The sequence below is a fragment of the Chinchilla lanigera genome, unplaced genomic scaffold (assembly GCF_000276665.1).
Source record: "Chinchilla lanigera isolate Chin_1 unplaced genomic scaffold, ChiLan1.0 scaffold00135, whole genome shotgun sequence".
Taxonomy (NCBI): domain Eukaryota; kingdom Metazoa; phylum Chordata; class Mammalia; order Rodentia; family Chinchillidae; genus Chinchilla; species Chinchilla lanigera.
The window spans coordinates 3,474,995-3,487,186 of NW_004955536.1; the positions used below are offsets into that span (position 1 = coordinate 3,474,995).

The following is a 12,192-nucleotide window of genomic DNA, read 5'->3' on the forward strand; positions in this document are numbered from 1 at the left end:
GGCAGCATAGAAAATTTGTTCTTCGGAATTGGATTCAGAGTGCCCAGCAATCCAGGCACTTGACCCCTGTAGCCAAGAGAGAGGAAACTTTGGCTACTGCTCCAGGTGGCAGCAGACCTTGGCATCATCCCTGTGGCCCTGGCTTTAGGTGCATGGAGAATGCAAGCGTCCTGAGGTTAAAGAGGATTCCACCCAGATTTCAGAAGGCCTGGGAGGCCAGGCAGTGTGCCCCTGAGGGGGTAGTGCGTCAAGCTGTGTGTGTGAAGCAGAAGGTGCCCTGGAGACCTCAGAAGTTCAGAAAAGCCAGGACTGTGGATCATCTAAGGAAAGCTGCAAGGAGGGAGCAAAGCAGGCCTAAGAGAGAAGCCGTGGAAGGTGTAACCACTGGAAGTGCCATAGGGGTGGACTCATGTAAACCCTTTGGAGCTCACAATGTGCCACAAGTTGCTTTAGATGCTGCATGTGGAATTACAGGACATAATGTTAGCCCTGCTGGATTTTGGACTTGCTTTGGTCCCAATGCTCTGTATCCCCCTGTTTGTACCTTTTGGAATGGTACTGCTTATTTTGTGCCACTGAATGTTGGAAGTGTTTAACTTTTCATTTGTACAGGGCTCACAGCTAAGAGTTTGCTTTACATCTCGGAGGAGACTTGGGACTTGGACTCTTCAGCAATGCTGTATCTGTTACTACTTTGGCAACTCTTGCAGATGGACTAAATGCCTTTTGCATAAGGAGATGTGCATGAGTCTTTAGGGGGTGAAATGTTATGGTTCTAATGGAATACAATGTCTTTGTACCTGGAAACTGGTTTAAAGAAATGTGTCTGGTTGCCAAGTTGACAAGGGGTGGAGTGTTATGGTTGATATATTGTGTCAACTTGGCGAGCGTAGAGGTTTGGCTAAGTGACTCAGCAGGAAGCCAGGGTGCTTACTTTGTATACATCCTGAGCCTGTGGAAGAGGACCGCATGGAAATTATGTGAGAGCTACATGTCACTTAGGTGGGGGTAGCCTGTTTATAATGTAAGGCAGGGAAAGAAGCTGCTTGCCGAGATTCCTCCCTTTTGCTCTGGCTGCTTTGCTGTTCGGCTGCCATTCCCCGCTTTGCTCTTGTTGCTTTGCTACCTTCTGCCTTAGAGCCAGCCAAGTATGGACTGAAACCTCCACAAACTGTAAGCTAAACACACCTTTCCTTGCTTCATTTTGGGCATTGGGTATTTTGTCTCAGCAACGAGAGAAAAGTAACCAAGACAACAGTATATACAACTAAACAATAATTCCGTGATACAGTGAAAACAGTCGTACAAGGGACATTTAAAAGTGATAAACTCTCACATCAGGAAAACAGAACAAGCTTCAATAAACAACCTAATGTTGAACCTCAAACTTCTAGAAAAAGAAGAACAAATCAAACCCTAAACTCATAAAAGGGAGGAAATTATAAAGATCAGAAATTAATGTAACTAAGACTAAGAAAACAATACAAAGAATCAATGAATTGAAAAGTTGGTACTTTCAAGAATAAAATTGATAAACAATTAGCCAACCTCATCAAAAAGAAAAGATTCAAGCAATTAGAAATCAAAAGGAGGAAATCACAACAGATCCTACTGAAATCCAGAAGATTATCAATACCTAATATAAAAACCTATATTCTAATAAGATGGAAAACACAGAAGAAGTGGACAGATTTCTAGACACAATCAAATTACCAAAACTAAATCAAGAAGATATAAAAATTGTAAATAACCTGATATCAACCAATGAAATTTAAAATGTAATTTAAAAAGTACCAACACAGAAAAGCCCAGGCCCTGACAGATTCACTGTTCAATTCTACAACAAATTTAGAGAAGAACTAATGCCACTAGTGCTGAAACTATTAAAGGTAACTGAAAGGGAAGCAATACTTACAAAATCATTCCTACAAGCAAGTATTACCCTGATTTCAAAATCAGAAAAAACCTAACCAAACAAGAAAACTACATGCCAATCTCCCTAATGAAAATAGATGCAAAAATCCTCAATAAGATACTGGTGAATAGAACACAGAAAATCAAGAATATTGTGCATCATGATCAAGTTCAATTCATCCCACAGATTCAGGAATGGTTCAACATAAGCAAATCAATTAATGCAATATACCATATGAACAGAATCCAAGACAAAAGTCACATGATAATCTTAATCTTAATGCAGAAACAGCGTTTGACAAAGTCCAACACATATTCATGAAAATAAACCCTACAGAAAATTGGAATGGATGGTCTCTACCTCAATCTCAGAAAAGTCATCTATGACAAACTAACAGCTAAACTCAAAATTTTCACTCTAAAACTAGGAATAAGAAAAGGATTCCACTATCACCACTCATTTTCAATATAGTTCTGGAAACATTAGCCAGAGAAATTAGATGAGAGAGAGAAATAAAAGGAAAAATGATAGGAAAGGAAGAAGTTAAATTATCATTACTTGCAGATGACATGATACTCTACATAGAAAACCACAAAAACTCCACCAAAAGACATCTAGATTTAATAACCAAATTCAGTAGTGCAGCTGGATACAAAGTCAACACTCAAAAATCAATAGCATTCCTGTACAGGAACAACAAACTCACAGAGAGAGAAACTAGGGAAAGCATACGCTTCACTATGACATTCAAAAAATTGAAATATTTAGGAATCAACCTAACAAAGAAGTAAAAGATCTATACATTGAAAATTACAGTACTCTGAAAAAGGAGATGGAATAGGATTATCAGAAAATGGAAAGGTATTCCCAGCCCCTGCTCATGGGTAGGAAGAACAATTATAGTGAAAATGGCCATACTCCGAAAATTGTTGTACAGATTCAATACCATCCAGTTTAAAATACTATTAGTATACCTCACAGATCTAGAGATTTCCTACAATTCATTTGGAATCAGAAGAGACCTAGAATAGCAAAGGCAATCCTGGGCAACAAAGCCAAGGCAGGAGGTATCACAATCCCCGACTTGAAATTATAGTACAATGCTACTGTGATAAACTCAGCATACTACTGGCAAAAAAAACAGACCGGAGGATCAGTAGAACAGAGTAGAAAATGAAGACACAACTATAAACACATTCAGCCACCCTATATTTGACAAAGAATGCAAACATGTCCACTGGCAGAAAGACAGTCTCTTTAGTAAATGATGCTATGGCTTTCGACATGCCGAACACCAAAACTAGACCCTACCACTATGCACAAAATTAAAGTCAAAATGGATCAGAAATCTAAAACGTACAACAGAAACACTAAATCCACTGGACAGAAAATAGGCAGTAATCTTGAAGACATAGGTATATGTGGAAACTTTATGAATAAAACCCAGACTGCACAGGAAACACTTCAAAGAATCAACAAATGGATCTCACCCTATTAAAAAGCTTTTGCACAATAAAAGAAATCACCAACGATGTGCAAAGACAACCCACAGAGTGGGAAAAAAGGATTGCCAGTTGTCCCACAGACAAAGGACTTATAGCTAAACATATAAAGAATTGAAGAAAATCAGGCCTCCCAAATTCAAAGACCCAATCCAAAAATTGGCATCTGAGATGAATACACACTTCTTAGATGAAGAAATACAAATGGCAAATAAATATATGAAAAACTGTTCAACATCATTGGTCATCCAAGAAATGTGAATTAAAACAACACTGAGATTTCATCTCACTCCAGAAAGAATGGCTACCGTCAAGAAATCAGCCAATAATGCTAGTGGCACTGCAGGGAAAATGGAACCCTTCTCCACTGTTGGTGGGAGTGTAGACTGGTGCTACCACTGTGAAAATCAGTGCAGAGATTCCTTAAAAAACTAGTATTAGATGTTCCATTCAACCCAGCTTTTCCCTTTCTGGGTATCTTCCCAGAATTCAAAGCATACCACAATGATATATGTGCACCTATGTTTATAGTAGCACAATTTGTCATAGCTATATCTTGGAAACAACCCAAATGCCCATCAACTGAGGAATGGATAGAAAAGATTTGTTTTTTTAAATGTCTACTGTAGTACTAATGAGCCATAAAGATGGATAAATTCAAGACTTTTACAGGATACAATTGGATACAATTGGATACAAATGGATACAATTTGAGACCAAAGTCATACATGAAATAAATCAGACTTGTATGTGTAAACATTGTATTGTCTCCCTACTGGAAGAAGCTGAACAAGTAAGTAAGATCCAACATGTACAACACATGCTGTGAATTGGGAAGAAACTGTTTAAAAGAAAAGAAAATCTAACGGGGGAAGGGGGAAAGGGGAAATGAAGGAAGAGAAAAGAGAAATATATACATATATGCAAGATAGTTATACAGCTAGTTTCTCTTGGTTCATTCAAAAGAAATGTCTATGCTAATACTGTCTGGACATTATATGCCTATATCTTGTACTCTGAATAACTCCCATGTAGACAACAATATGCAACATACTAATTATTGTTACCGCCCTACTAGTCTGTTTTGACACTCTGTTTTATTGTTATTTTTACTTTTTTCTGTTTAAAATAAAAAAAAAAACAGGAAAATAGAAGTTTTCTTCTTGTTTGAGATATGGTAGGCATAGCAAAAAAGGAGGAAGCAGGTTTTAGAAGATATTCTTAGTAGCTTTAGAGAGTCATTTGGCTCCCCTCAATATAAGATTAGACACCTAATTCTTCTACATTGTTCTCTATACTTGAACTTTTAAAAATATTTTACCATGACGAAAAGACAAATGTGAAAGAAAGCAGATGATTCTAATATACATTTATTGTTATCACTGAAATTTTATATTCCTTATCAGTAATAATATTACATATTTACATTCATACTGCAATGAGACTGATGTACTTTATAGGTACATCACAAAATAAGAAAATTTATATAATAATTTAGATTACAAAAATTTCTCATGTATCTTACTTGTGAATTATCACTTGTGTTTTCTTGGCGTTTCTCTGGGACTATGATTTGTAGAAATGAATTCTGAGAACCTAAGTAATTAAAAAAAAACAGTCATGCTTTAAATTTGACTAAATCTGTTTCATTAAATTTACAAGATTTACTTATGAACAAAATGGATATCTCATCACCATCACCTTGTATTCCTATAAAACCCGAGTGTTCACTTTATCAGCACAGATACTGAAGTTCGAATGCTACAGAGATTACTGTGGCTTTAAGCAAAAATGACAGGGAAATTAGTGAACTGTTACATATTCAAAATAAAACAAAACCTTGTAAGAGTTTAATTCAAGAAACAGACAAATTATTTATAAAACACCAGAAAGAAAAACCAAGAGAAGGTATTCAACAGCCACAAAATTTCCTGTTCTTGGAGAAAAAGAACAGACATATAAAAATCAGTTGATCAAAGCCATGTTTCAAGGCAATCTTCCTGTAATAAGATTTGAAAGAATAGACTAGAAAAGACACCATATGTCATGAATGACTGATAATGATTAAACAAAACTGAGACAAATTCTACTAAAGTTACTGGATTTCTAAGGTATAAATTCTGTGGGAATATGAGAAATAAAAGAAATCATATTGGGCATATGAGGTGAAAAGCAGGCCAGCTTGAGTACTCAATGTTAAAAATCTGAAGAACAATGTCTAAAACAATGTAAAAGAAAAGAGACTGAACATTTAAGAAGTTCATACCCTCAATAACCTGCCTCTTCAGCCAGGCCCCACCTTCTGACCTCAGACTCAGTGGCTGAACTCACCAGCATATGATTCCACTAATAAGTACAGAGCTGCTCTGGATCCAATCTCTTTCACAAGCCCCTCTTCTGAGGCTCTGGTGCAATATTCTCAGTCTAAACCATAATATTCCAACCATGGCCTGCAAAAGAGTCATGCATATTGCCTTATGCAAAATGATTTAGTCCATCTCTGAGAGTCCCTAAAGTACTAACAGTTTTAGCAGTGCTGAAAAGTTCAAGTCCAAAGTTTCCTCTGAGATTCAAGGCAAACTCTTAGCTGTGAGCCCTTATAAAAATTTTTTAAAACGTTAAACACATCCACCATTCAATAGGATAGGATAAACATCCCCATGACCAAAGGCAACAATAGTAGATTAGATAGGAATCAAATCAATGCTGAAACCCAGAAGGGCAAACATTAAATCCTGTAGCTCCACATCCAGCACTTTTGCCTTCACTCTCACAGCTTCATGCACTGCCCTCTCATGGGCACACTGCCTGGCCTCCCAGATATTCCTCTGAAATCTGGGTAAAAGCCTTTCTGGCCCCACAACTCTTCAATTGTGCATGCCTATAAAACTAGCACATCGATGATGCCACAGTCTGCTGCCAGCTCAGGATGATGCCATAGTCTGCTGCCATGAGGACCCATTGGTCATATGGCTGCAGAAGCCTCTAAATGCCTGGATGCTTGAGTTCTGTGAGCCAAATCCCAAAAAAACAATTGCCTAGGAGCATTTTCTCAAGCAGAGTACCCTAGGGTTCTTTTCTCAAAGCAAAGTCTTTCAAGCAAAGTACCCTTGAACCTGTACATGGAGGGGTTTTGCTGACTTCTGAGGTACCCTCAAGGGATCTTTCCTACTGTCCTAATACAAATTACATGGCTTTTTTTTAATGTTAATCTTTTCAGCAGTCTCATTCTCCAAGGCATTTGTAAGTAGTTTCTGACCAAGATAAAAAAATTTTCAAATGGGCTTTTCCTTTCTGTTTATTCAGTACAAACCTCACTAAAAGCATTGAGTACCCATGCTGCAGCCTGATCTTTGGGATTCTTTGAAATTTCTTCCACCAGATTGGTCTGCTACTCTTAATCTTAGCTCCCTGCAAAGTCCCAGTGCATTAACAAAATACAGACAAATTTTCTGCCACAGCCTAACATACATGGTTCTGGGTTCAGTTGTGTATGGAGTCCTTGTTCATTGCTAAAACCACTGGAGTTTGCATTTGAATTTACTCCTCCTTTACTATTTGCATTTACTTCACCATTCTGGTCCTCTGAGCTCTAAACAGAATCCTCCATTAACTTGGCCAGCAGTGTTCTATGGCTTCTCTAGCTAGCATCTCCAAACTTTTCCAAATGTTTTCCATGAACTAATGGCTTCTATACCACAAGATCAGGTAGTCACACATCTACCCTCACTCTCAGTACCAAAGTATGTCTTACTTTCTCCTTACTGAGATGCAACACCCAACACGTGCAACTTAAAGGAGAAGAGATTTGTTTGGGTTCATGATTGAAATCCAGAGATGGAGTCCATAATTCTCCAAAGGAAAAATGGTGTGTTAGAAGGGTCTGGTAGAGGAAAACTGATCACACCATGATGGGCAGGAAACAAAGACAAAGGAAAGGAGCCAAGTAAGGAGACACAGCCTTCTAGATCATGCCCTAGTGCCTCAGCTCTTCCAGCCAGGGGCCACTTTATAACATCACACTCAGCTGCTGAACCTACCCGTGAACGATTCCACTAATGAGTACAGGGCCCCAGGACCAACTCACTTTCCATAACCTCTGACTGTGAGCTAATGGAGCTCAGTGGAACACTCTCAATCTAAACTCTAAAAGGAGAAAAGCTGAAAGCCTTCCCTCTAAAATCAGGAACAAAGCAAAGATGTCCATCATCATCAATCTTGTTCAGTATAGTTCTTGAAATATTACCCAGAGCAATCAGGCAAGAGAATGGAAGAAAAAAGATATGTATAGGTAAGAATAACTTAAACTAATCATTACTTGCAGATGACATGATTCTCTACATAGAAAACCCAAAATACTCCACTAAAAGACTCCTAGAATAAATACCAAATTCAGTATACAAAAACAACACATAAAAATCAACAGAATTTATACACACTAATTTATTTCTTTCTTGAGAAAGAAATTAGGAAGATACAATTCACAATAGCATGGAGTAAAATTAAATACAAGGAATTAATCTAAGGAAGTAAAACACCTCCACAATAAAAATTACAACACTCTGAAAAAGGATACTGACAACAGAAAATGAAAAGGTATCCCCTGTTCCTGTGTAGAAAAAAATAGTAACAAAATAACCATACTTTGTTAACTATTATACAGATTTGACATAATTGCACTCTCTGGGACAGTAGGGTCTGAGACAGGAATGGGAGTCTGCGCTCTGCACTTCTGCCAGTGTCTCAGAACTCAAGGACATAGATAAAATTGGAAGTCAAACACTAGAACTTCCTGAAATGAAAAAAAAAAAAAAAAAAAAAAAGGAAAAGACCATGGAGAAAATAATCTCTCAAGCACAGAAAGAAATAATGCTTAAAAATAGATATTAGAGGGCCTGTGAGAGGAGTGTAATGACACAGGCCTTTGTCGAGCAGACTGATCAGAACCCCAAGACCTGAGACCCAGGACAACAGCTGGGCCCTAGGCACACGGGTGCACACATGCCTTTGGAGGGCGAATTAATTAGTGAGACATGGAAGTGTCTGAAACATCAGTGAGGAGCCAGCAGTTGGACTCTGGAGAACTCCACCAACAGAAGGTCAGCCCAAGCCCCCTTGAGCCCAGCCCAAGCCCCCACAACAGAGGCCAAGATCAGCTCCATACCCAGCACATTTTGGGGATTAAATATGGACACTATCACAGAACTGTAAATACCAGAGGTATTTTACTACTTTCATTCTCCCTTGTTTGTCAGATTGGCCATTCCTTTCCTGTATGGCTGGATGTCATCTTGGTTTGTTCTATATTCTATAGTTTTTTAAATATATTTTCTCTTTTTTTCCTCTCCTCTCTTACTCTGATCTCCTTTTTCTTTCTTCTTTTCCATTTTGTTCTCTTTCTTCCTTGTTTTTTTCAGTGTTTAGGTTTCTTACCTTTTCATTCTCTTCTACAGAGCCCCACTCTCTTTCCTCAATGACTTCTTGAATTTAAACTTTCAAGTGAGTAAACATTGTCTCTGCCCTTTCTGACTACTCCTTTATATTCTATTTCTTTCTTCCCTGCCTGTGTCCTCCAGTTTCCCCAAAACTCAGGAAATGATCCTTGAATCTCCAGCCTTGACTCTACTATATTTGACCTCACTCATCACTTTGGCCTATCCTTTACCCATCTTAAAGCCCCTCCCCCATATAAGGGTAAAATCACGTGAGGAAGGGAAAAATCACTGCATAAAAGTACACAATATATGCTTGATTTTGTTATATAATTTTAGAGTTTGCTCCTGTGGTCAGAGATAACAGATTAATGGTAACTATAGTTTATCAGTAGTTAGGCTGTACTTGAAACTACTGTTATTACTAACTGTACTACTTTAACCAGGATGTCACACATGTTATAAACAGTTAATCTGTTTTTCTCCCCTGTATGATAACATTGTGACTGTATGAGATCATAATCATCAACACAGCCCAGTACCAAAGGATTAGGAGTACAGGTAAACAGTAATCTTGCATCCTTCACAAAATAGGAGGATATGGTCTTGGGAGAGCTATAAGAAACCACCTAGAAGCAACCATCTAGAAGAAAACATTTAGAAGACAACTTTGAAGAACAGATATCCTCTAGGGAAACCTCAATATTAGCAATAAAGCTATATATCATCTGAAACTGGCAAGTATCAACATAGAAAACAAAATAAAAAGAGAAAATAGAAAATGACAAGACACAGAAGCAAAATGCAACCCCAGACCTCAGCCCACCCAGGACAAGGCCAGAACACGAGGACATAGATAAAATTGGAAGTCAAACACTAGAACTTTCTGAAATGATGGCTGAAGTTAAAAAAAAAAATGGAAAAGACTATGGAGAAAATAATCTCTCAGGCACAGAAAGAAATAATGCTTAAAAATAGGTATTAGAAAAGACAAAGATATTAGATAAGATGTTAGAGAAGACACACATAAAAGAATAGATGAGCTTAGAAAAATGAGGGAACAAAAAATGTCTAAATAATAATAATAAAAAGAAAGGTATCTTAAAAATAGCAAGAGACCCTAAAAATCAATCCAACAGCTGCAAGATGAAGCAAAGAAAAATAACATAAGATTCAGTGGGTCCAGTGAGAAAACTGGAGACAGCACAAATGCCATTAAAAACACTCTTCACAAAAATAATGGCAGAAAACTTCCCAAGCATGGATATAGAATTTGACATACAAACAAATGAAGCACATAGAACTTCCAACAGTCATGACCAAAATAAAACTACACCAAGACATATAATAATCAAGATTCCAGAAATTCAGCAGAAGAACAGAGTATTAAAAGCTGTTAGCAAAAAGAAGCAGATCACCTATAAAGGAAATCCCAGCAGAATCAGGGCAGATTTCTCAACACAAACCCTCAGGTCAAGAAGATCTTGGAGTAAAGTATTTCAAGTCCTGAAAGAAAACAACTTCCAACCCAGATTGATGTACCCTGCAAAACTATATTTCAAAATTAATGGACAAGTAAGATTCTTCCACGACAAAGAACTGAAGAAATTCATGACCAGCAAACCAACATTACAAAGAGTACTGAAAGATATTCTAGAGAGAGATAAAAATGACCACAATTCTAAGAACAACAACAGGAATAAACCTCAAGGCAGGGCAAGCAGTTTAACAGAGGCAAAAAGTAGGGAATCAACAGTAGGAAAATAACATGACAAAAATAAGCCAATACACACCAGTTATAACTATCAATGTAAATAGCCTCAATTCACCAATCAAAAGTAACAGACTGGTAGAGTAGATCAAGAAACAATGTCCAACATACAAGAAACATATTTAACACAAAAAGAAATTCATAGACTGGAAACCAAAAGATGAAAAAAAATCTTCCATGCAACAGTAACCCAGAAAAGAACATGGGTAACTATTCTTTCTGCAGACAATGTCAACTTCAAACCAAAATGATCAAAAGGGATAAAGAAGGATATTACATACTTGTTAGGGGGAAATTTCAAGAGGAGGGGATAATAATCATAAAAATATATGCAACAAATACAGGAGCACCCAACTACATAAGACAATTATTAACAGACATGAAAAATCAAATAAGCAATAACACAATTGTAATGGGAGACCTCAATAACCCATTACACAAGGAGATAGAACAACTAAACAAAAAATCAGCAAAGAAATAACAGAACTGAACCAAACTTGTGAACAAATGGACTTAGTATATGTTTTCAGACTGTTCCACCCAACATCATCAGAATACACATTCTTCTCAGCTGCACATGGAACATCCTCTAAAATAGACCATGCACTAGCTCAAAGAACATGCTTAAGTAAATGCAAAGGAACTGAAATTATCCCATGCAGATTATCTGACCATAGTGCAATGAAGTTAGAAATTAATGCAAAAGAAACCACAAAACCTCCATAAACACATTGAAATTAAATAACTCCCAACAATCAACGGTTCACAGAAGAAATGAAAGAAGAATCGAAACAATATCTACAACTAAATGATACTGTAGGTACCACATACCAGAACTTAGGGGAAGTAATGAAAGCAGTCCTAAGAGGGAAATTTATAGTGGTGAATTCTCACATCAGTAAAACAGAATGAGCACAAATAAACAACCTATGTTATTCAACCTAATGAATAAATTATCATTATTCACAGATAACATGATACTCTACACAGAAGACCCCCAAAACTCCACCAAAACACTTATAGAGCTGATAATCAAATTCGGTAGCATAGCTGGATACAAAGTCTATACTCAAAAATCAATAGCATTCCTGTACACAAACAACAGACTCATTGAGAGAGAAATTAGGGAAACTATACCTTTCACAACAGCATCCAAACGAAATGAAATAATGAGGAATTAATCTAATAAAGGAAGTAAAAGGTTTATATATTGAAAATTACTGTACTCTGAAAAAGGAGATCACAAAATAGAAAGATACCTTTTGCTCATGGAAAGGAAGAAACAACATAGTGAAAATGCCACACTCCCAAAATTGTTTTTTTGTTTGTTTGTTTGTTTTTGGTTTTTCTTGGTACTGGGAATCGAACTCACCACCTTGTGCTTGCTAGGCAGGCGCTGTGCCACTGAGCTAAATCCCCAGCCCCTTCCCAAAATTGTTATACAGATTTAATGCACTCCCAATCAAAATACAATTACCATACCTAACAGACTTAGAGAAAGCATTCTTAAAATTCATCTAGAACCAGAAGAGACCTACAATAGCAAAGGCAATTCTGGGCAATAAAGACAAG

At 37.1% G+C, this 12,192-nt stretch overlaps 1 protein-coding gene across 1 annotated transcript in view; it reads right to left on the reverse strand.

Moving 5' to 3' along the window:
- Adam32 (ADAM metallopeptidase domain 32) overlaps nt 1–7,748 on the reverse strand; it is a 130,626-nt gene extending 122,878 nt beyond the window's left edge. Inside the window, exons 1-3 of the mRNA XM_013507724.1 lie at nt 7,736–7,748; nt 5,749–5,835; nt 4,943–5,013 (exon numbers count right to left, since the gene is read on the reverse strand). Of these exons, the coding sequence (XP_013363178.1) occupies nt 4,943–5,013; nt 5,749–5,835; nt 7,736–7,748 (171 nt within the window). The remainder of the gene's footprint in view (nt 1–4,942; nt 5,014–5,748; nt 5,836–7,735) is intronic.
- Between the last annotated feature and the right edge of the window lie 4,444 nt (nt 7,749–12,192).